Source organism: Paramormyrops kingsleyae, chromosome 5 (assembly GCF_048594095.1).
Source record: "Paramormyrops kingsleyae isolate MSU_618 chromosome 5, PKINGS_0.4, whole genome shotgun sequence".
Classification (NCBI taxonomy): domain Eukaryota; kingdom Metazoa; phylum Chordata; class Actinopteri; order Osteoglossiformes; family Mormyridae; genus Paramormyrops; species Paramormyrops kingsleyae.
Window position 1 is genome coordinate 20,368,666 of NC_132801.1, and position 26,193 is coordinate 20,394,858.

The 26,193-nt window shown below is 43.2% G+C and overlaps 1 protein-coding gene across 3 annotated transcripts in view; it reads right to left on the reverse strand.

Moving 5' to 3' along the window:
* The window catches only part of LOC111842570 (voltage-gated delayed rectifier potassium channel KCNH4-like), a 50,286-nt gene that overhangs the window by 12,398 nt on the left and 11,695 nt on the right, over window positions 1-26,193 (reverse strand). For 2 of the 3 annotated variants that reach the window (XM_023809303.2, XM_023809301.2), the window contains exons 2-9: window positions 15,620-15,853; window positions 13,748-13,879; window positions 13,403-13,533; window positions 4,616-4,856; window positions 2,952-3,109; window positions 2,117-2,324; window positions 1,214-1,408; window positions 253-452 (exon numbers count right to left, since the gene is read on the reverse strand). In XM_023809303.2, coding sequence (XP_023665071.1) covers window positions 253-452; window positions 1,214-1,408; window positions 2,117-2,324; window positions 2,952-3,109; window positions 4,616-4,856; window positions 13,403-13,533; window positions 13,748-13,879; window positions 15,620-15,853 — 1,499 coding nt within the window. The remainder of the gene's footprint in view (window positions 1-252; window positions 453-1,213; window positions 1,409-2,116; window positions 2,325-2,951; window positions 3,110-4,615; window positions 4,857-13,402; window positions 13,534-13,747; window positions 13,880-15,619; window positions 15,854-26,193) is intronic. The other variant, XM_023809302.2, reaches the window with a different exon arrangement.

Genomic DNA, 26,193 nt, shown 5'->3' on the forward strand with positions numbered 1-26,193 from the left:
AATTAAGTTCTTAATTACAAGATAAAAATGATACCGATTTACTATGCTGTGTTTTAGTAACACATGATCTCAGAAATGAAATTGCTAACTAAATGTTATTTTAATCGATAGTAAAGTCAATACAGTTCAAAATTCTTTTGCAAGGACTGTTCTATGCTGGATGCTGGATAAGAGGTTAAGGAATATGTATATACCCTACATATGAGCAGATTTATACTTTTGATTTGTCCTCTTAGTGGAAAAAGGTCCCACCTCGTTGGCATCAATGCCGTTGTTGACGGACCAGGTGGTCTGGAAGTACTCCAGCATGCGCTGCTTGAGCTGTTGGGGCAGCCGGTGGACGCGGATGAAGTCCTTCAGGTCCTTCATGCGCGTGTGGTAGAGCGAGCGGCGCGAGTACATGCGCTGGATGATAGCCGTCACGTTTCCGAACACCACTGCATGCATCAGGGCTGGGGGGAGAGCATCAAGGTAACCGATCAGATCGCTCCGATAGCTCCACCAGTCCCACATAAGGCAGACTACAAGGAACGTCTACATGAGCGGTGTACATTAACTGCTTGTAGTGTAGAGGACGTCCTGGATGCAGTGATGGTCTTATGTCTCATGGTGACAGTGGAGCCTGCCCACTGCCTGTCTCCATCTGAGTATGGGGTAGTAACTCTAAAACTAAGTCAATCCTGTTTAAAGTGCTGCTGAGGTGCCACTACAGATTTTGGGCCCCCACTCCAGGCCAGTTCAATTGTGTTCCGAATTTCACAGGGGCCCTGTCACTCAGGGGCCCCTGGAATCATCCTAACCATCCTGCCCTTTATGGTGCCCATGTCTGCCGAGCTGAAGCGGAGACAATAAAACGAGGGATGAGCTGAAGCAAAAGAAGCATGCAAACAGGCAGGGTTCTTGGCAATGGAAAATAAAAACTGCAAAGTTGGTCTCTGTGTGATCGTCTTTGAACACCCAGAGGGTGACGAGAGTTATTTTTAAACTTTTTAAGTATTTTTTAGCGAAAGCATTTATTTATAGATTAGCATAAGCAGACCGTGGCTTTGTGTGTTGATCGCTGAATCCCGCACTGTAGCTATGTGGTTTTGGGGATGTTTTTGTTCCCGCAGCTCTGAGGTGTTTACAGAGAGCTTCTTCGCTGTCGTCAGGCCCTCCTCAAAGCCCGGCTGATGAGGGACATGCCCGGGCGTCTGGGCCGTGCGGTGCTCACCCCCGATGAGCATGGTGCAGATGGAGAAGATCTTCTCGGCGTCCGTGTTGGCGCAGACGTTGCCGAAGCCCACGCTGGTGAGGCTGCTGAGGGTAAAGTAGAGCGCAGCGACGTAGGCGCTCCGTGGGGAAGGGCCCCCCAGCGTGCTGTTGGTGTAGGGGGTGTCCAGTCGTTTCCCTAATTCATGCAGCCAACCTGGCGGGGGAGGGGGGTAAACATTTCACAGATGGGGGATGCCGCTGCGTTTTTCTCAGCCGCCGCATGCGACAACGCCGAAGACGGCCAGCACTTCCTGGCTGAGCCGAATCCACATTTCCCGCTAAGCTGGTTAAAAATGCACCGCGCTGAGAGCAGCCGGTCCTTTCCCAAATCGGCTTAAAATAAAGCGAGGTGGCCGCCCAAACCTCCTGTCTGTTTCTCCACCAGCTTCCGGTGACTATGGCCACCCAGGGGGTGTGTCTATGCGACCCCCAGGTCTTCCCTCATCAGATAATTAACACAAAGTGTGCCTCAGCAGGTCACCGAGGTTACCCCTCCCAGCTGGGTGGTGGGGGAGAATTAGCCTTCCTTAATGTGAGAAAAGACCCCATTTTAATTATTCTCCCCGACCAAGATGTCCCTGATGGAGGGATGTTATGAGGCCCCCACCAGCTCATTTCTAATTGCACAGCAATGATGCTGCCTGGCAGGTCACTGCAATTAGCACCTCAAAAACCCCTGGGATGCAAAAGTAGAGGAGTGAACACGGACAGCAAGTTTCTTAGTCAAAGGTGAAACACCTCACTACCGAGACAGCTCAAGTATCCCCCCGACAGTGCTGCCTTGATTTTGATAGACGTTGGGCGTTTCCCTGGCAGCAAATGTGATCATTTGACCCAATGAGAATGTCTAACACCCACTCACCGATGTCCCAGGTGACGGGATCATTGCTCTCCATCTCCTTGCGGCCAATCACGTACCAGATGCAGGCCATCCAGTGAGCCAGAAGGGCGAACATGGACATGAGCAGTGTTAGCACCATAGCGCTGTACTGGGAGTACCGGTCCAGTTTCTGGAGCAGCCGCAGCAGTCGCAGCAGGCGCACCGTCTTCAGCAGGTGGACCAAAGAAGTCTGTGAGAAAAAGCGAGGCCTTATGGGTTCGATCGCATGGGCAAGATGGCTAGAAGCGCTTCAAGGCAACTCAGAGCTATCAGTCATCTACACAAGGTGCTCAGCGCTAGCTGTGCTGCACATATTACCCCAGAGGTAATACATTTATTGTCTTGAAATGAGTTCATTCTGCAAGAAAAAGCAATGAAACGGCAAAGAAACCAGCCTTCGAAAGAAAAAAAGATTAAAGGACTCGCAGAAGATATAGTTCAGACACCGTAGGAAGTGTTTTTAATCCAGAAAAAATGGATCTGAAACAGGCTGCTTCAAAATACGGTCATTATTTTTCATCTGGTGTAAATGGCTGAAAGCTTCCATATTTCACATAAACAAGGCGAGGTAGGATGGTCGTGCATCTCGTCTGCCTTATAAATAGTTGTGCAGAAACTAAAGGAAGTGTGAAAGGATGTGCGAGGTATATATTACCTGTGAGACCGAAAACAACTGTGATTAGAAAAGCAATGGAATAAAATGCAGATAAGTAGGAAGTGTGCAATGTTTTGAATAAGTGATATGTACAGGCATGAAGTATTTTAACCTTGGCATCGTGATTTTGTGCGTGCAAATAGCGATGGTCTGGTTACCTACCACGGTGATGTTGAATGCATAGAGGAGATCAAACGGCAGAGCTGCAATTAGGTCGACGAAGAACCAGGTCGCAGCGTAGTGGATGCAGATGGAGCGGGCGTCGTACACCACCTGGCCGGACTGACTCACGTAGGTGGTGCGAAAGTTCAGAACAATGTCTATGGTAAAACCAACAAATTCAGCAGAATCTTATAAAGCTTTCTGACATCAGGTTAAACATAGTCACAGGTAGATTTCCACAAAATTAATTCAACGTATGTAGAGCACTGCTGTAAAAACACAGCATTTATGTCAATATCTGGAAAATACACAACTCACTTGCAACACAATGTCATACATTACTTCAATCTGACACTTTATTCCTCAGGTTCTTCCTCTCATGCCTCCCATTGCACAACTGACAGTATTTGATCCCATTCAAACATTTTGACATTATTCGGTGACACTACTTTAACTACACCTTCATAATCCCTCCATAGAACATTGATATGCAGCATGAAAGTAGACCTTAACATCCTAATCTACCTTAGCTTTAATATACATTAATAACAAACATTATACTATTATATGAGTAGAGTCAGTGCAGCTACAACGCGACTGTTGCATTTCTGAAAAACCTGGCATTCACTAAAACCGCCATTCCCTCGTTGTCTGAGTCAATTATTGTGTTGTGTTACAATTAAAATTAAAACTACTGTACGTATGGACTGTAGGCCTATGTGTTCGAGCACCCCCGCAAATCCTTCAACGCCAGGTGCAGCCGAATAATAAAGAAATAAAGAATCCTACTAAATTCATTTAACGCGGTAGAGTCTGGAACGGATTAACCGCGATAAAGGAAGGACGACTGTACTAAAATACACATATTCAATGCCACTACAAAACTTAGTAACTTGCGGCAAACAAAATGTAAGCAAATGTAAGTGAATTTAAAAAGGGTGCTATGTGGTTTAATACGCTTCAATGGACCTACAGAAAGTTGGATTCTTTTAGATTTGAAACCCGGTTCAAGCTATTCACTGAAAATAATCGATTCAAATGAACAATTCTTTCACGAATCGGACATCACTGTCATTCACTGTTTTTACCTGCAAGAAGTGATTCCCACTAAGACCATATTGTGTTCTAGTTTGCATAGTGCTTTCCTCTCCTCTCCGACTGAAAGTCACACAAATACAAATGTGACTCCGCGTTTTATTGGATTTGGGTACAAATACATCAATCACGTTACAACAGATTCGCCGTGTGATATTACGCGTTGTAGCAGGACTGGCTGTATAATATTTGTTATCATCATATAATGCTTGTTATCAAAGTATATTAAAGCTGTTAAGGCATGGGCGTAGATTATGGAGGGGGTGGGGGGGATTGTGACCCCCGCAATAATCAAACCTGGCTAATAAAGTCCCGACAATAATCATGGTCCCCCCTAAAAGGGTGGAAACCTCAACCCCCACAATCTTCAAACCAAAGTTACACTCTTGTGTTATGGTGTGTTAGGGTGTTAAGGTATACTTACATGCTTCTTATGAATGTTCTATGAATGCATTATAAAGGCATTATGAAGGTACAGTCAATGTACAATATAGTGTTACTTATTTTTCTGAAGTACTTAAGGGTCTTCAGGAATACGCCACCAGGCCGACGGGATGCTGTTGGCTCACCAAGGATGAATAGCATCTCCACGGCGATGTCACTGACGATGGTGCTGCGCGATGCCGTCTCCAGGTCATCGGGCGTGGTGAAGCACACATTGTAGGGCACGGTGACGGCCACGTAGAAGGTGGCCAGCAGGATCATCCAGTCCCACAGCGCCTTGGAGACGCTGTAATGCAGCAGGATGAAGCGGGATTTCTGCACCGCCGCCACCTTGTATTCCGGGAGGGACGGCTTCTCAAACACATCCTGGAACAGAGAAATACGCTGCTACTCCAGTGCATGAAAGCAATTAGGACGGAGACTTCCATCATCCCTTAGGGGTTGAGGGATAGCCTACAGTCTATCCCAGGCAGCTTAGGGCACAAGGCAGTTCATCACAGGGCACAACCCCACACAAGGGCAAACTGGAGACACCAGTTCCCCCAGCTGCACGCTTCTGGATGCTAGCAAGAAACCAGAGTACTTGGCGGAAACCCATGGAAACATGGAGGTGGGGGGGAGGGCTTTACAGTTGGAAATTCAATTTTGATTTTTAGTTTTATATTTTGCCTTCAGTTCTATATTTTGGATTTAATTCTATATTTTGGATATTTTATGTGATATTGGTGAAAAATTATTATGATAAATTACGTAATCACAAAATGAAAAAAGGATAAATAAGCCAGAGTAACAAGTGAAATTAAAATGCATAAGAGCCTTTTGGCGCTTAAGCATCATGCAGTGGCTGACATGTAACATTTCATTATCCAGAATCGGTAGAAAAGCAGCTCCAAATCCTCACAGGAGTATCGAAATGAATTTTCTCCTGAACATATACACCAAGTGCATTTTACTGGATAAATATTCTTAATGAGCTGTCAAGGACTGGAGTGAGGCTGCTTGGTACTGTATGGTATGATAATAAAAATGCACCTGGAAAACTGAGCAGTGATCATTTCCATCATGTATTTATCAATACAAGGATAGAATAACATTATAACTGCATCATATTCATCAAAATTTTGACGTCATTTGAATATCTCACCTTTCCCCAGCTTCAGAAGCAAAGATGGTGGAAGGGTGCCATTTGAGACCAGGTTATCTGTTACCTGATGACCCCTGCAGTCATTCTGTCGCCACCGGCAATAACATACTGTAGGCAATCACCTTTCATTTCAGCTCAATTAAAATGCCACTTAACTCATTTTTAATTCAGTTTTGCAGAAAAAGCAGTTTTAGCTGACAAGAAGACCCGTTTTTGTTTGCTTCAGTTTCACTTCTTTTTATCCATGTATCTCAGTCAAAAAAATAAAAATAGGTGAATTCTGTTTTTCTGTATCCACTTGTCCTATGCAAGGTCGTGGGGGTCCAGAGCCTATTCCGGAAGCTACAGGGACAAGGTGGGGAATAACTCAGGATGGGGTATAAATCACTGCTGAGCGTTCTTGAACTCTGTAGTTGTGATAGCTAATGGAGAGTCTGCAAGGTCCCTGAAAACAACAGATTCTTCTTTAAAGAGCGCTTAGATGGCACTAATGACTCTAAATCAGCACGACTCCCTTTCCAGACCTCTTTGGAAAAGGTGACCATTGAGTGTGCACTTTTTCTGCCAGCCAGAGCAAGGCTCAGATTTACGCTCAGCATTCCCGAGTCTGTTTCCTCGCAAACGTGCTCACGCTCGCGTTAAAAAGCAGGTCGAGGCAGCCGTGCTCATTTGAAAATGGGTCACTGTAGATTACGCAGAAAGGGAGGCAGGGCAGATAGTAATGCGTTGGCAGTCCCAAGGAGGCCACGAAGCAGCGGCTAAAGAATAAAAATCAGGCCACAACAGGTTTAGGTGTGTTTTCTGGTAACAATATAGTTTTTTTTTTCTTAAAGGGGAATTCCAACCAAAGATTTTAGTAAGTTTGTTTTGTCCATCCACAGATAGGTGGAAAGGAAATTACATCACATGAACCTGGAATTATCCTTTTCTCTGTGTATTTTTAAAACAATTACCGCAATTACGTCATTGTTTATGCTCTAAGGTTCTGAGTTCCAGAATTAATGCAGATTGTCAGTATTTTTACAAGTGATTGTTATTTGTGACTAGTATGCTATATGTGTTCATCTGTATATGTTATGCACAATGGGAAGGACATAAGGGTAACTACAAGCCTGCATTGGGTGATGAAAATGCATGGATATATGGATGTATTCAATGTCAATTTCACATTAATAATGGTAACAGCAACATTAAAAGGCTCTCCCTTTCCACCTGGGTTTCATCGGTCTAATTCCTCATGAATACTTGGTACATACAGTACTATGAAAAAGTCTGCACTGGTTGTTTTTCAGTCCTATTCAGTTTAGGTTCTGGATCTTGATTATGCTGTTTCCCTTTGAAGGTCTACATATTCTGACCACTTAACAATCACAGAGTGTTATAGGATTCATTATACCACATAAAAATGTAAAAAAAAAAAAAAAAAAGGTTCCATCATTTGCTTGGTAGCTCGAATAGAATTCAACTGTCAATCATTTATTTATTACTATTTACAGTATTAACATTATGCACCTTACATTTGGGTAAATAACACCTCTGCGAAGACAAGCAAGCCATGTGCCCCAAGAATGGCTCCCAAGCAGCTGGAAAAAGGATGGATGGTTATATACCACCGTAAGTCTTTACTGCTTTTTTAATGAAATGTGAATATGCAGGTCTACTCTTGATAGGACCTTAAATTATGGCCCAGTTATGCCTGTTTAATTAAGAGTTTGACTAAAGCAGAACTAGCATTTACCGGGGTGGGTGCTCCCAGACAAGGACTCAGAACCTACTGGTTTAGCCCTATTATGTCCAATTTAATCTACTCTGTCATCACTCCTAGATCCCAGTGTTTCTTATTTAAGAATATGGGTGTACTGAAACCTAACCTAGAGTGCCTTTCATAAGTATTCAACCCATTTGGACATTTCATATTTTGTAGGGTTACAACCTGGAATTAAAATAGATTTAATTGGGATTTTATGTTAAGGATCCACACAAAATAGTCCATAATGTTGAAGTTGGAAAATGATATATTTTTCAGAATGATGTAAAATAAAAGCAACTATTGAAAAGTCTGTATTGTATAAGTATTTACCCCTTTGCTCTGGTGCAAATAAGTATCTTAGGAAGTCACAAAATGAATTGAATGGAATCAACCGGGGTGCAATTTAAGTGTCATTTGAATCCAAAATAAATGCACCTGTATATGGAAGGGCCCAAAACTTTGTTAGAGAATATATTTGAACAAACAGCATCATGAAGAACAATGAGCTATAAACACAAGTCCAGGCTACAGTTCTGCAGAAGAACCACTCAAGGGTGGGTTGTAAAAAAAAATATCCCAAACTTTGACCATGCCCTGGAGTACTGCCTGGAGAAGGTCATCCACAAAAACACTGTGACCAGGTGAGGAAGACATTGTCAGAGGAGCAGTAAGAAGTGAGTGGTAACTGCAAAGGAGCTGGTAAGATGTACAGCAGAGACAGGAGCAAGTGTGAGGCTACAAGCTGGCTGATCTACTGAGTGGCTCAGCAGGCAAAGCTGTGTGTCTTTGACCAGAAGGTTACCAGTTCAAGCCCTAGCCTTGGAATAACAGTCACATGTCTGTGGGCTGTTGAGCAAGGCTGTTACCCCCCCAGCTCCAGGGGTGCTGCCTGTTGGCTGACCCTGTGCTGTGACCCCCAAGCTATAGAGTGCAAGATGGTACGTGTGCAAATAGCAAATAAAGGATTTATCATTTAAAAAGGGGGGGGGCTTTATGGGAGCCATCGCTGAAAAAAACTCACATGAAATCCTGTATCAAGGGTTAAAGTTTGGAGTGAACACTGGTAATGGCCAAATCAGTCCTTTATCACCAATTCTGTTCATAGTTTTTATGGACAGAATTTCTAGGCGCAGCCAGCATGTTGAGGGTGTCCGGTATGGTGACCTCAGGATTAGGTCTCTGCTTTTTGCTGATGATGTGATTCTGTTGGCTTCATCGGACCGTGACCTTCGGCTCTCACTGGGACAGTTCGCAGCCGAGTGTGAAGCGGCTGGGATGAGAATCAGCACCTCCAAATCCGAGACCATGGTCCTCAGCCGGAAAAGGGTAGAATGCTCTCTCCGGGTCGGGGATGGATCCCTCCCTCAAATGGAGGAGTTTAAGTATCTCGGGGTCTTGTTCACGAGTGAGGGAAGGATGGAGCGGGAGATCGACAGGCGGATCGGTGCGGCGTCAGCAGTGATGCGGGCGCTGCATCGGTCTGTCATGGTGAAGAAGGAACTGAGCCAAAAGGAAAGGCTCTCGATTTACCAGTCGATCTACGTTCCTACCCTCACCTATGGTCACGAGCTGTGGGTAGTGACTGAAAGAACGAGATCATGAGTGCAAGCGGCCGAAATGAGTTTCCTCCTCAGGGTGGCTGGGCTCTCCTTTAGAGATAGGGTGAGGAGCTCGGTCATTCGGGAGGGACTCAGAGTAGAGCCGCTGCTCCTCTGCATTGAGAGGAGCCAGATGAGGTGGCTCGGGCATCTGATTAGGATGCCTCCTGGACGCCTCCCTGGTGAGGTGTTCCGGGCATGTCCCACTGGGAGGAGGCCCCAGGGAAGACCCAGGACACGCTGGAGGGACTATGTCTCTCAGCTGGCCTGGGAACGCCTCAGGATTCCCCTAGAGGAGCTGGATGAAGTGGCCGGGGAGAGGGAAGTCTGAGACTGCTGCCCCTGCAACCCGACCTCAGATCAAGCGGGAGACAATGGATAGATGGATGGATGGACCTCTTTAAATTTTAGTTGAATACCCCTGTCCTAGGTCCTTCCATAGGCGACGTTGCTAACTAAATATGAGTTTAAAACTGACAAATGAGTTTAGTCACTATGTGTGCACTGATTTTCTTATTCCTCATGCAGAGAACTGACTTTAAATTTTGTATTTTTAAATAAATATATTTTAACTGAGCAGCATGGATTGTACTGTGACAAAAGGAAAGCAGAGAAAGCTAAGAGGAAGACTGAAAAAGAGTAGGGTAGAGACAGAGAAATAAAGGTATTCTGCAGACATATATTTAAATGAATAGGTAATGATTGTAACCAACCACTAGTTTGTTTATGAAGGTGCGGGTTGATTTAAGACAAGGGAGTTAATACCTACTTCAGAATTTATTTTCTTCCTTGTTATTTTTTGCAGTATTCCATTGATTTAATAGAATGTTGAGAATTCAACCTAAGGAATCTCAATTAAGCAGGATCTGCAGTTATATTTTGATTTGTAAGTGATTCAATTGAAACTATTCAGTGATAGAAATTGGCAAGCAGGGCCTGACTGTTTTCTCGCATTTCCTTCCCTTCATCACTGAAACTTGAAACTCAGTGCTGAGAAAATAAAGCCAAGCAACAGTTAGAATTTTTGAAAATATGTCACATATGCATGTTAGATTGTCACTGGAAAGCTGCCTGAGGAGATGTGGAAGCCCGTAGCAGTGACAGGCTGCTGTCATATCAGGGGGAGGAGGCCAGGAATTAGAAGGCTTGTCAAACACCAGGGAGGTAGCAGGAGCTGCAGAGTGCCAGCTGGAGCAAGTGCAGATTGGCTACAAACAGGTGAGTATGGTGTGCAGTGTCAGTGCAGTGTGCTTGGGTCATGGCTGGATGAAGGATGCCTGGATGAGGGATTTCTGGATGAGGGATGCAGTAGCCAATCCTGTGTAAATGCAGGCAAAACGTGACAGGAAAGGTTATATGAATTTGGATAACTGGATCCCCCTCACTGTGGAACAGACATGAGTCACCTGCAGTTCTGAAGCGAAAGAGTGACGTTGAAGAATCTCCACATTCTCCATAGTCTGTATTTATTCCAAAGACGCTTCAAGGAGATTCCCCAATAGGCTTGGATGCACAGCCTCAGATGTGCATGCATGAGTAATTCCCATATGTGTGCATTTCATAAACCTTCTTTTAACCCACCCCCCCCTTGTTTTGTCTTTCACCTTGTCAGTTTGCTCCTGAAGGAAGAGCTCGTTTAACATGCGCATTTACATGACCAAATACTCTCCTTCGGGGTGTGGAATTAAGCGAAAAATGAACAGGAACCTAAGAAGAAGGAAAATACAAAGTGGAACTAGTGTGAAGGACTTACAATTTACCCTGTGTGTTATTAGTGCTTTAGTAACATTTGTAAATAGACCCTAAACTTATAACACTGAAATATGCAATAAGAAAAGGTAGGAGTTTGCTTGTGCCAGAATCCGAATGAGTGTCTTGCACCCCTCTAGCATGAGCTCTTGAGATGAGAGTGACTTTGAAAGTATCCTGGAGTGTCTACCAGCTCCAAACATCTGCTACGGAAAGCAGGGATGTGCACTGAATACTCCAGTAACCTGAGCCTGGGTGGAAAGGCAGTCGCTCTGAAGCAGAGCATGTCGGAAATATCCGGGTGATTGCGGGTCTGCAGAGATTTGTACGTGCATAATTTCTTTGTGAGTAACAAGCAAATTAATTGTTGTTAGCAAGCAAACTGCTTGAAAACTTAGAGATCTCGAAGATAAATATAGATCACACAATATATATCCAAAGGTCTTGGGGCATTAAGCCACAGACAGCTTGGTGTACTACTGTATGCACAGCTGTCATCTTGACATGGAGTCAACCTTGAATGTCAGCCTTTATTTCCAGTATAACTTTAATAACAGACTGAGCCTTCAGCAGTAGATCGGAGGTACAGCAGGCCCACCTAAACACATCCTCCCAATGTCTGCATATCGCTTTCTACTGCGAGTAACTTGTTGCTTTTACTCGATAAGAGTTTCCTGAAAAAGAGATACACAAACCTCACTGTGGCATGACTCCATAGTCAAAATGATTATGGTTCAGAAAATCATGAAAGAACTCAATCCTAGAAATCAGTAAATTAAGAAATGAGTCAGCTGCTACTAGATACCGCTCTGGGGGAGAAAAATTACAGCGTTTGAAATAAATCTATTAATCAGATCATCATGCATTTATGAATAACATTAACTCACTGAGACTGAAATATAAAAGGCACGTCCTCATTGCCTGTGTGGCGCTGCTCAGTAACTCGGTGGTGTGGCTGATTCTCCTTGATGGGGGAGACACAGAGCAGGGGGGAATTGAGGGCATGTTGGGTGTTTTTTGGGTGTATCTGTTGTGTCCTGGGATTTCGGAACAAGAGGAAGGTATGACATTGCAGATCGGTCGCTGAACCGCCCCATAACCCCACCATCTGCTTGGAGGGAAGACCGGAAGGTCGGCACGCGTCTCCGACAGGTGAGGGGGAGGCAAAGCTCGCTGAGACCCAGGGAGGGGCCAGGTGGGCTGGCCTGAAATGGACTGGCCGTCTCGCAGCCAGAGGAGCTGCCCGACAGGATGCGGATCCGGAGCCAAACCCTGGCTGAGCTTGCACTCCATCAGACCATTAGGTAAGAAGCGGTAAGTTCACTACGTCACGTCCCATGTCCCATCTGGCCTAGTGGAGAGCTTTCAAGAAAAAATGTCAAGCATCCTCTCTCCATCCTAGAACACAAATTGGATTCTGTCGTTGCCTGAAATGTCATTTTAAAATCTTATTTAAATATGGAAACAATTCTGTCCGTAGCGGCATTTTAGCAGTTATATATCCACAGATACAATAACAGGCTTCTATACGGCTTAAAATAAAATACATCCAGCAGAGGACCTGTATTGATGGAGAGCAAATGACTGGCAGTCACATAAAGAAAAAGAATGACCTTTTAAAGGCTTCAGCATAGTCATCAGCACATCATTTTAAATGAATAAATTTTTCATTTTTAAAGGACCAAAAATAACTGAGTAATCCAGCTTGCCGTTTGTTGACACGCCCCTGACCCCACGGTCCTGTCACATCTCATGTATGTGTCACATCAGAAGGGTTTTGCTGCACGGCTTCTGATGGCCAGTTATTAAAGTATCCCCAGCAACCTCAGACCAGTTTTCAATTTTCTAAGCCTATGTGCCCCTGCAGATAGATAATAAATATTAGCTTTATGAGAGAGTGGTCAGTGATCAGTTTGTGTGCCTTTGTTTAGGATATCACACATTTGCAGAACATGGAAAGTAGGTGTTAGAGAACAACAGCAGCAAAACATAGTGAAATACATAGAAGGCGGCATGTTATTAGCAGCACAGTGAAAGGGATAAACAGGGCAATGAAGCTCTTCTTAAAGGCACAAACGGCAGCAGTGTCAGAGTCTGGCAGCTACAGTGACATCAGCAGTGATGTAATCACAATCTGCACGCCTACCAGCTGCATGCAGTCCTGAGTTTAGGCACATTAATAGCACTGATTATGGAATGGCATCCATACTGCTGCTTCAGTGCACTGGGCAATGATATTAATGCCCTGGGGTTCTGGTGCAAGAAATAAAACTTTCTGTTAAATGTATGTGAGAACATTTTGTGTTCTTGTTGAATAAAGTGGCATATAGGCAGCTTAAAATAATAGGCAGGTTGTGCATGTCTTGCTATTGGACTTGGATTTATGCAGTGGGATAAGTCATAATGAAATGCAAATTAATTCATAACTGCATCAAATAAATAAGCACAGAGGTTTCTAGAGAGACCATTCGATGCATTTGAGTATGGTAATTACCTTGAGTTGTTGCTGCAAAATAATTTGCAGGAATCAATAAACTACAAAAGTACTTACTAAGTGACTACAATAGTTACTGATAATAACACTCATCGTCTTTATATAATACGTAGAGTAGGCCCACACACGCCTGTGGTAGAGCATGATACATGCTGTGGACTTCTGGGCTTCACTCACGCTGCTTAGTTTGACCTCGCTCTTGCTTCTTCTGGAGAACTGACTGGTCAGTTGGTAGAGCACAGTGCGCCCCCTCCGCCTGGCCTCCGTGAAGTGCGAGCTGTTGGTCTTCCTGCTCCGTTTCTTGTCTTCTGCCAAAAGAGTGGGAGGGAGACGTCTGACCGTGGGGTGCTGGGGAAGCACCCTGTCATAACTAACAGGCCCAGGTCCTACAGCTCAAACGAAGTACTCATTTGTTAAATTTCAGCCAGTGAACATCATGGCTGTTGATTAAATTGCCCATTTGCGTTATGTAGTTGTGAATAGCCCGTACATTTTCCCAAGCTTCTGCTCCCCATCTCCTACCTTCCTTCTTGCTGCCATGGTGATTTTTTCCGTGCGTGTCAGTAATATCCTTGAAGGAGAACAGAAACAGCACCATCTCTCCTTTCTCATTCTTGATGGGCACGATATCCAGCAAGCACCAGAAAGAGGTCCCTGGGTGGGATAAAGGACAAAAGCTGTGAGATGCAGACAATGGAGCCTGCGACATGTGCATCTGATGGCCAATTTGAACCGTGCAGATGCTCTCATTTACTGATAGCGTTGGAGCGACCTGACTGGGCATGGATGTCCAAAGAAAGGCAAAGTCAGATGACAAGCACATCCATTCACTTCTCCCTGGCTTTATCCTCAGTCCTATAATAATTTTGGCTTGACTCTCTGGCCCAGACCCTGATGTTCCAGCTGACGCTCCATCGTAGCCCCTTTCCAAGACCCTAACATACATTTCGTTTTGTTTTTGCTTACATTGATGCCAAAATTATGGTCTTTTGTTTTCATTCATTTCCTAAACATGTCTCCACTTCTATACTCACATGAAGTCCCTAGTGGTTCTGCTTGGCCTCCTCCTCCTGAATACAGTCTTATACCAACTAACCTATTTAACAATCCCTTGTAAAAATGTTTATGCTTGTAATAAACAAACCAATTATTCCAAATGATAATCTGTGGTCATTGCTTTAAATATCAAAGTCTAAGAGCACTGAGCCATGCTATGCCGTATTTTTCAAACTCATGAGCTAATTATAAATAGCATCATTAATTGTTATAAATCACTGTATAAACCGCTGTGCTGAGCATCCCACATTGGTAGATAGATACCACTTCATTAAGAGTTTTTTCAGAGCAGCCTGGCAGGTAGGGATAGGGCACGTACTCTGGCAGACTCAGACCTGAACCCCTGCCAGCTCATTAAAAGTTTGTTAGAAGACAGCCACTCCGGACTCACATCAGAGCTTGTGGTGGTGGAGTAGCTGTCGTCCCCGAATGGGGACCTTGGGTGACTGCTTGCACAGACCTGCATCAGGCATTGGGTGGGATTTGCAATAAAGTCAGAGAAGAAAAAGGCAAATCCACAGTCTTTGACTTTAAGGGGTGTAGATCACACTAACTGCGTTCCAGATAAATCAGCCTGATGACAAAACTGACTCTTCCCTAGTCAATAATGGACTCTAAAACTTTGCTGAAATGCCAGTGCGACAGAGTAGAACCCTCCATGGTCAGTCCATCTTACTCATGGATCCACTATCAGTGACACAATATTGTGAATGTTGGCATTCCAGTGAGCACCATCCAGAGCGAAACAGCAAGCTCTGTGGATGGTGTGAGAACGGTCATTTTTAGCAATATGCTAGCCAAGCCATGCTCAGCTTATAGCGAACAGAGGGGAATCTCTTATGTCAGGATGTTAGAAACCTGCCTAAAGACCTACAGTAGTGAGATGGAGGTGGACAGGAGGAATACACCTTGATTTTCAACAATGACAATACCTAATCGCTTTTGGCCCTCTGAAGAACGACCCTTTGCTACTAATGCTCAGCTCTAACATACTGATGTCTAACCTTGGACTTTAATGCATAGAACATGCTGGGCATAGCGAAAACCACACATCTGGTTTTATGGTTTTTTTTCATAAAAATTTCTAAAATGAAAATTTATCCAGCAATTTTCAGAGCCACTGTCCCACCCACCTGACCCCTTAGCCCAGTGTTTCCCAATCCGGTCCTTGGGGACCCGCAGTCGTTCCATGTTTTTGCTCCCTCCCAGCTCCCTGCCAGGCAGTCCATATTTTTGCTTCCTCATAGGTAGCAAAAACGTGGACTGTCCGTGGGTCCCCGAGGACCGGATTGGGAAACACTGCCAGAACCTGCTTCAGAGGTAACGATGAGGCCTTACCATTCTTCTTGTAGAATTTCACCTCGGTCTGGTATTCTTCTCTCCCCTCAAGGGCCTTCTGCATCTGTTGTGCTACATGCTCACTGGTCTCTGGCCCGTACAGGAAGCGGCAGCTGCAGTTCTTTTGCATGACCTCTGTCCGCACGAAGCCCGTGAGCTCACAGAAGCCATCCGAACAGTATACAATGGGGTAGCCGCGATGGCCCTGGGCATTGCCCAGCAGGAAGTTGCTGTCTGTGGATGTCAAAGAGAGAGAGAATGTTTAAAACTATGCTTGGATTTGTGAGGCAGTTCATGCATTTTAAATACTTACCTTTCCTCGGGATTAGCCAATTTGCATCAAATTACAAAATGCCATTGAAATATATGCTGTGCATTTAGACAAAATATACAAGCACGGAAATCATTTGAACTGGCACTAAAATTATCTCTGTATCACATGCTGACCTGAATCAGAAATGCTGTGAATGACATTCTTGGTTTAAGTCAAAGATCAGCAATATCAACTGATGTAATTTCCAAGTCAGTTTTGCAGGAGGTCACGATAGTAGAAAATGTATAATTCATCACTAAAAACTATTTCAGACACTACTTCTGTTACAACTTTGTGTGGGTGTCCCCTGGGGATTTCAGCATGCAATCACAGCCAAAAGACAAGCTGAAGGCTCTTCGTTAATTAATTAATTAATTAATCAAGTGTGTGACTGTATGATTAAGAGTATCCTGCGATGGAATATTACCTCATTCAGGGTGGACCCTGTTTTATATCTTATTGGTTCTGGGTCACTGCAGCTGTAATTGCACTACTGGTTGCTGGTATGAGACGGATGGGTGAATTTATAACGGCTCCTTCTCCTTCTCCTGAGCAACCAAGGTTAAAAATAATCGTCCAGTTACAGTCTTACACACTATACTATATAGCTGTATGAAGTGTCTCAGGATACTGAGCTCTGAACGGAAGCAACATTCAAACAGATGTTTTAGCAAGGTTTTCTCGGCACATTTTCCATGCACATTTTAATTAGTATAATTATGCTTGATTTTAATTAGTATAATTATGTGACAGAGATACTTTAAACACTAAATTAAATTTCCTGTATAATTAAAATATAAAAATTGCACTAGTGAAAGACATGGTTAAATCAAACATTTTAAACAAGCACATGACTAATAAACCCATTTTAATAATACACCATTCAGTGAGACTGACTGGATCAGAATACGGCCAGAGGAGTGGAAGTTCAGAGGAGCACAACCCAGAAGGTCTCTGACTGCCCCTCGCTCCATAACTGCGCTTTTATTTCAAAATATTTACGGCTCACATCGTTTTCCATTTTACTTTGTTATTCACGACACAGCCAGGTGTCAAGGTCACAGCAGGCTGATCATACTCCAGTCAAACTGCAATGTCTAACATGAGTAACACAAAGAAAGGCTAACTGTATTTTAAAATAACAAAATAGACCACATTCAACCTATATTGCTTTTTTTTTTTTTTTACCAATGAAACATCTATGTTGTGATATATAAAGGGTACATATATGAAGAGATTCACTCAAATGAATGGGCACCAAACAGTAAGACTGCCTGTGCACCGCAGTAGCATGAGCCCTGCGGATGGGCTCTCACCCTGCGGATGGGCTCTCACCCTGCCGGCATTTCAAGGCTGGTCGTTTTGTGAAGACTCACAGTCTATTCCCCTCTGTCTTAAGTGTTAACCAATTCTATTTCTAGATCGTTAAAGTTTGAGCACCACAGCACTTTGGGGCATCACATTTGTGCTGTGTTGAATTCACTCTGTCCTTCTGTTTTATACAGCACTTGCTCTTAATCATGTACTAAACTTATGACAAGTGTATTTTTATGTGTTAAATCTTCGATGCACACACAGGCATACTCTTTTTCCTCCCTCTCTGTCATGTTTTTATAAGTTATTACTGCTATTTTGATAGAGAGATGGAGAAACAGATGTGACTCTGTGAAATAACTGTGGCTCTGGGCCCTCTGGTTACCACCGTGTCTCTTTGGAATAAACAGCCTGCAGAAAGGAATACATTCCGCATTTGTATTGTCAAAACAATGACTCTGATTAAATTTGCACTTCATCTACGATCAGCAGAAAAAGTTGAGCAGAAAAAACCCTTGCAACCTGTCTGTACAGTATTGTATATTTAATAAAATGACCGTGTGACTGAGCTGAGGAGAATTTTAGTCTGCTCATTTTTTTGCCATCAAGAGAGTCTGTCAGGGTTGGTGTCTGCCTGGCTCTGTCCCATTTGTTCTGTTCCCTTTGTCCTGTAACCCTTACTATCTAGTGTGTTTTCCTGTCACCAGGGCTGCCATGTAGCTTAATGGGCTTAATGAGTGTGTAGCTCTGAAGCTGTCATCCCTCCACTCATGAGTTCAAGGTTGGCCTGATTCATTTTTTGTTTACTTTATTGGGTTTTGTTTTATCCTTGCTTTGGGTTTTCCAGAAATGAGGCAGGCCTCGGGCCAGCCTTGAAACCCATGACTGGAGGGGTGACAGCTTCAGAGCCACTCACTCAATCAAGCAAGATACATGGCAGCCTGGGGAATAGGGGAACACACTAGGGAGTCAGGACTAAGGGAACAGGATGGCCAGTGACACCTGCTGGCCAAATGGGACAGGGCCAGATGGGCATTGATTCTGACAGAGTTGAACTTTGTTCATAACCTACTTCTAAATCTTGTGTTAAGCCACAACTAAGGTTATGAACCTGCCTAAACTGTCAGTGTCGCAGAGTGTTTACAAACATGCTTTCTCTTAAATCTGTACCCAATTCACCATCGGCAAGGGCTGAAGAGGGAACTCTTGGACCCTTCATAAATTTAAACAGAAGCAGAGTAGAGCAGAATCAGGGGCAATTCTATGGTTTGACCCTTAGGGGTGCTCCTACCCCTGAAGAAATACGGGACACCTCCCCCACTTTCCCCACAATAAGCTGGGGGATATTTGTATAAAACAAAAACGGGACCGATCGCTAAATGGTTTCAGAAAAAAATATATTTCCTAAAAGAACTATTTTAGTTCTTCATCATAGTACTTCAAGGCCATGAGGTGGACAGAATTCCACGCCAGCTTTGACCTTCATACACTGAACAGAGAGGCTGTTTACAAGGGCACTTATTGGCCAACTAACTCCATTGACCTCCACCTGCGTGGGCTGGGAGAGCTCCCCTGGGAACTCTATAGCGTGGGCCCTGTATTAATTAGCTTAATTGCTAATGCCCCTTATTCCCCAAAGCAGGTAAACATTGCAGGGCGAGGGAATAGGAGGACTTCAGGGAAGAGCGGTTGATTTGCCTTCTAGATTATTAAAGCCAGCTTTTATTTAACTAGCAGCAAAGTACTGGAGAAATTCTGTACATCTATGCATTTTAAAGTCTATGACACAGCACTGTACTCCACTTTAGCATTTAGAATGGGAGATGATAGAAAGTGCGGAGATCACTGTGTCTTCATGTTACGGCAAAGCTCCTCACGAAGATGGCGGTCAGAGGATGGCTGGACTTATGATGCTGAGCTCAAAGAATCCAGAAGAATAAAAGCTCTAAATGGTCAAAAACGTAAACTTGACTCTTCCAAATACTGTTGCATATAGTGTGATTATTCCAAATACTTTTACTTACTGTCTGATTACTTATATGATTTATTCCACTTCAGCATCCTGTTTTCTATTTTTTTTTATCTTAAATTCTTCTTTTTCTTATACATTAGCTATGTGTACAGTGGTATGCCGCCGTCTTATTTATGTTTGCTGCTGTAAAAGGAAATTCCCAGTCAGGATACATCCATCCATCCAAGTACATCCATCCATCCATCCATCCTTCTTTCTTTCTTCAACAATGTTGACACAGCTGGCATACTGGGCTATTAAAACCAGGCCGGTTCCCACTGTCACCCCTGAATGTGGTGTACAGGCGTACAGTGAAGGACAGCCAACGGGCTGCTTCCGCAAATTTTCCGGCTTTCTCGTTTAATCTGCCTCCCCTAACAGGCGGTGAGTCACCGGGGGATGCCAGGGCAACGGCCAACTCCTGACAAGCCAAAGGCGACGGCAAAAAGAGCCACTTAGGACCACGGTCACATAGGAACCCGATTCCATTACCTGGGCCACGGCATGGAAGAACTGGCCAGGATGTCACGCCTACCGGACTATGGTATCCTCTGCCGTTTGGGAGAACATACAGTACTGCTATATTAAAAATCTGTTACAGCTCTTAAGGTTTATAATAAAACAGCAGCAGACATGAGTTTAGAAACATTATTGGTATGAAAGTATCAAGTACCAAGTGTGACTTTTTAATTACAAAACAGTTCCAGCCTAAATTTGTGAAATAAGTAGAATAGTTCAGCCCCAGTGATTACAACTGAATTCTAGTACCAAAGTCTCAGTTGACATCTGGCTTTGAGGACACAGGGATATGAGAGTAGTGTGCAGGAAAACATGATCATACCTTGAAATCTATTAAAACAAACACCCAATATCAACTTATCCAACGTTCAGAACTGCTTACCCAGCACACAGTCAGAGTGAGCATGACACTTATCCCAGGAAGAAAAGAAAAGGGCAGGGGTCACCCTGGATGGGATGCCAGTCCATCACAGGGCTCAGGAAGGGGGACACCCTGGATGGGAAGCCAGTCCATCGCAAGATATACACTAAGGGCAAATGTGACACAAAAATTTGCCTTTCTGCGAGTTTTATAGATTGTGGGAGATAACCAGAGAGCTCAGCAGAAACTTCTGCAAACTCCACACGCAGAGAATGGAGGCGTGATCCAAACCAGCAGCCATGGAGGTGTGAGATAACAGTACTACTGAGCCAACATGCCCCTCAGATACCTGACATGTGAAATGAGAAACATGGGAAAAATAAGCAATTTGCATACAACATATTACCCCGGAGTCTTTTAATTATCACAGAATCTGTTCGTGTGAAAGTGGCTAAATGTGCTGGATAGATCTATTCTCTCCATCCTACAGTGAAATGAGTAAACAAATGCCGGACAACAGGGAACTTGTATTCAGGGTCCATTAGAAGACATTTTCAGGCAGTGTCTGCTGGGTAATGCATTTCTGATGGTGATGACAGCATTATAATTGATCAAATCTTGTTGTCTGGGTAGGAATTATGCAGGAAGCAAATGCAATTCTGGACAGGTCAGTATATCTCACAGCTGCGTCATGGTTCACAAACTTCATTCCCCTATAATGCTGAGGAAAATATCTGACACGGACAAGAAATCATGCTACTTCTTAAAATATTGTACCATATAAAAGGAAGAAACTCTATTTAGCCCAGAGTAGCAACAGCAGGACGAGAGGCACAGCAACAGCATGGGGCTGGGATTGAGTGATCTTTTTTTATGGCAATGAAGATTGATTATTAGGCTTGTTCCCATAGGTACCCCAGCTGGTCTGGACCAATTGGCATTTTGGGGTTTTTATAGTGTCACCCTCCGTGATTGAGGGGGGCTCGCTGGAGGGATACCATGCTAGATTTAAAATTAGGGAGGGGCCGGCGCTGTTGTTTTTCGTCTTTAGCTTCTGCCCAATGTGTTTCATTTGCTTTTTTTTAAAGAGACGCCGCCCCCATCCTGCTGGGCTTTTTTATCACCCAGATTTACATGTTGCCTGTCTCTCCAATCCTTCTCTGAGCCATAATCACATTATTATAACTAGGTGCAGGGAGACCAGCTGGCACCGGATACCAGCCCAAAAAGACAACAAAAAAGACAGGAAAAGTACACCCATGCTAGAAACGAAAAAACACTTTACCTTCTGATGCAAAAAAAATGTACTGTGTCTTCAAAGTGCTTGATTATATAACTAATTCACTGGTGACAAATGGTGCGATTAAGCCCAGCAGCGAGGGCAAGGGGACTGCTGGGTGCCCTGAGTAAGGAGCACTGCACTAAACACATCCGTAACACACATCTCTGGGAGTATGGCCCTCTGTCTGGGCGGGGAGGACAAACCACAGCCAGCCTTTGGAGAGCAGCCGTCGGAAACTGGGTGGTAGGCAAAGGAAGAGGGCTACTGTCCAAAAACAACACAATTACGAGTATAAAGGAATAAAAGTTTGACCAGTAAGAATACTATGATGCAGTGGAATAAGGCTGTTTAATATTGAAAGGTTAACAGACCAGACCGTCTTACAAATGCATCCAAAGTATGCATTTGCACACATTGCATTTCTGTCACCCTTCTCACAGACAAATATATGCCTAAACATAGGTTGACTAAGGACACTGGAAATGCTCTGAGACATACATAAAGCACAGTGCAGACAGTGAATGTGTACAACCATACTTAGAAGTAGTTACAAATAGTTATGTTTGTCCCAGCAAAGTACTATATGAATACCCACGTTAAACTGTAAGTGACAGTACTCTGCTGTTAAAGTCATTCTAAACTCTACGGTACACATAATCCTAACATGTGCTTCACAGCAGCTCCAGCTCTGTACAGTATGTATTCCATCCCTTCTGTTCCGCCAGTCACCGCTGAAGGTCCTGGACCTTCTCCCAGCTCCTTCATATGCTTAAGGAAGCAGTAGTTCCCGTCCTCTAGCCATCTGACCTCGCTTTCTCCGAGACCTCTTACGATCACTCCAACCCTGCCCTTTTTCTGCCTGAATCCTCACAGTGGCTGCGTCAGGATGAAAGAGAGAGTCACTGCCCAACTCCGCAGGCAGGCGCAACATGCTTTGTGTAGCCCGTAGGTTTTCCCCCAGACTTTGGCACGCGGCTTCCAAAATATGCCTTTCGCAGCATCACGTCACAATGGAGTGGCAATGATGTGTTTTGGGCTCTGTAGGGCAAATTAATTAGTCGTGATTGTGCATGTTATTACATGCACGCATCCATCTATCCTCCATCAATACCTGCTTTTCCAGCTGATAATACCAACACATGCCTGCTGATATATATCTTAAGGCTCATACAATTTTCAGTAGATCTTTAAGTACCAGAAATGCAAATGTTTGCCACCACCATCTGACACATGTCAAAGTTGTCAGCATGATCTTTGTGTAAATCTGAAAACATAGTGACAATTTTTGAGACAGTTTTGTTATGCAGAAATTGTTACATTTCTTTTATTGTGCCGAGTCAAGAGAAATGGTCAAGCAGTATAAAAATCATTACTTAACATAGGACTTTAATTTGTTTTAGGTAATATTCTGTATTCTGTAATGTTTTTCAGAAAACTTCTACTTGAGCATGACAGCATGAAACTGGGGGTGGTGTGTGAGTCAGCAGGTTTGGACTCTGTGATCAGAAGGTTGCTGATTCAAATCCCATGGCCAACAGAGTGATTTCACCATTGAGTCTTTGAGCAAGGACCTTAACTCCAATTTCTCCAGGAACTGGTTCACCCTGCTCTATTAATTGTATGTCGCTATGAATGAAGGTGTCTGCTTAGTAAATAAATGTGACTAGAACACATTTAAAAAATCATATATGATAAAGAGAAACAAATGATTTATTCTACGAAATTCATTTCAAGATGCTCTGAGTGGATATAATGTAAGACTCTCAGAAGTCAGTGACACCAGATGGGCTTTAAAAAATAATTTCTCATAAGGACAGTATGGCTAAATCTGTTGGACTGATCTCATTTCTATGTTTAGGACAAACAAGAACAAACCAGACATGACAATTTCCTGTCTACCAGATTGTATTCTGTATATAACTGACTTACAGGACATAACTTCACTCACCAATCTTCAAATATTTTTTTGAATTGGACTCCTTAAATAATATGTTACTTAAATTTGTAGGTATTTATAAAAATAATATGGAAAAAATAAAGACACATGCACGCAGTGGCCACTTTATTAGGAATAACCAGCTAGTATCAGGTAGGACCCACTTTTGGTCCCAGAATCACAAAGATGACTCGTGCATTCAGATAAGCCTTTCTGTGCACCATTCTTGCAGTTATTTTCTGCACTTGTGGCCTTCCTGTTTGCTTTATTGAGTCTGACTATTCTACCCTGACTTCTCTCATTAAAAGGTGTTTTCATCCACAAAAAAACCCATTGACTAATTGTTTTTGGTTCACCACACCGTTCTTTGTAAACTCTAGACACAGAAGCGAGTGAAAATCCCAGGGGGAGAGGCCATTTCCGAGATGCTGCAACCACCACTAATAATCATATTAGGTTCAAGATCAGTTAGATCACATGGCTTAGCTGTTCTAATTCTTAGCCAAAAGAGTAACTGAACCTTCTGACCCTGTCTGTGTGCTGGTTGTATTGAGTTGCAGCCACATGATTCACTGTTCGGTGGAGCGTTAACAAGGAGGTGCTAACAACCAGGTAAACATCATAAACTGGCCTGTGAGTGTAAATTCTGCAGTGGGCCCCTAAATATCATAACCATTGAGGAAAACATGAACAATAAGCAAAACTCCGGAGCAAAAGCTGGGGAAGAAGAGAACCGTGAGCTGCTGGCTGAATGTGGACTCTGCCCAAAGTCTCTATTTCCCGGCTGGCCCAGAGGAAGTGCTTTCAGGCGCTTTTGATCGCACATACCCGCTACCACCTGCTCGCCCGTGGCATGACTCTCCAAGTGCACCAGGTGGCCACATGATCCAAGGAGGGGATATCTATAGGGGAATTGGGGAGAAGTAAAAGCCTGTTGCTTTTACCTTTCAGTAACATTTAGCAGCAGGGCAAGCTTGGTGCTCGGCTGAAGGCAAGATTAAGAAAAAATCATAATAAACAACTTATTATTAAAGTCAACAATTTAATACATTATTAAATAATGTAAAGTTTCTGTTTATTCCTCGCTCAAAAATTTATGGTCCTGAGCATCTTGAAAGTACACAGTAAGCAAATCAAACAGCACAGTAATATCTGGAAGGAACAGAAAGGTATTACAACACTGACAGATTAGTACTTCACCAAGTTTACGTTACCATAGAGATACTGATAATCAAGCTAGTTGCAGACGGTGTGGCACGGTGATTTAAAAATAGAAAAACCTTGTCTGAAACAGATATACCTTAATTTTTTTTATGACTTTATGTTTTATGCCCAGCTCCTCATGCCATTAACACAACCTCAGTGCCTATGAAGTGTCTTAATTACCAAAATCTTGTCTCAGTTTAACTTTGATTGATACAATGAATCCACACTGCTATGTGTATTCACATTGTATTATAGCTTGTATTGTAGAGGGACTGGAGAAACCACCATCTCTTCCATGGTGCCCCCTGCCCTGTGCGCTGTGCTTCCTCTGACGGGCTCTAAATCTCACCATGACTCTTTAAGCCAGGGATGTCAAACTCCGGTCCTGGGGGGCCCGGAGCCCTGTGTAGCTTAGTTCTTTCCCTGTTCCCACACAAATGATTCAGCTCAAGAGCTGTGTGGCCTTGGCCATATTGGATCCTGTTAATAAATGTATTGCATCAGAGCCAGCACAAGGAGTTGAGTCAGGTGTGTTAAATGAGGGGAAACTCAAAAATGTGCAGGACTCCGGCCCCCCAGGACTGGAGTCTGACACCCCTGCTTTAAGCAGTTCTGAAAGATGGAAGTATAACTACAGAGTGGAATCCATTCCACAGGATAGCCGTTTGTTTTAAGATTGATTTATATAACATTTCAATCATAAAAAAAATCAAGAAAACAGGTATATACCTTAATATATGCTCTTCTTTTAAGGTGATCCTTACATATTGTTTGTAAGGTAAAATCATTAGTTATTGCATGTGGTTTCACAGTGGCTTGAAAAGACCATGGACTTTAAAAAGGTGTCAACCTAAACATTTTCCAGAAGACAATGAAATACAGCCAAGTAAACACTTGCACTATTGGGACATAAGGTTTCCACAATGACTTCATTCACTTTAGAATAAATAATGACCAACATCACATTATTTTCTAGAATCCTTTTCTAGAATCCTTTCCTTGCTAAGATATACTATTAGATATTACACAGCTTTATTTCATGAAGTACTTCTTTTTTATGCATTCACGAACGTTAGCTTTATGCCACTTCACTTTTTCCGAAAGACTCACAGGAGCCTGCGAGGTTCTGAAAAACAGCGTTTTTTTGTGTTCAGATTGTTGATGTTTGTTGGAAAAACTTTAAAACAATGGTCACCAATCCTGCTGAGCACTTTCCCATAATAAAATGCTTAAAACATATTACACATGATATGCTTTTTATTTAGTTTTAGAGTTATTAGCCCATTTATTTATTCCAATGCCCAATTAATATACAAATTGTAATTAGTAATAATTATATGGAAATACATAATCTGAAAGTCCAGGTGGTGTGCATTGTCCCCCACAGTCAACTGCTCAAAGAAAACTATACTAAATGCCTCTTCTTTCTCATGTTGTTTTAGAGTTATTATAACAGGTGTTACACCATTTCTGCTATGAATGGACACCAGGAATGTGACAGTACTGTAAGTGAACATGAAGCGCACAAGCCAACACTGAAAAATTAAAGTTCACACCAGTTCACCCCAAAACTGAAAAAAAAAGTTTTAGAGGGGTTTTAATGCAATATATCCATGTAGGTTGTTTTGAGGT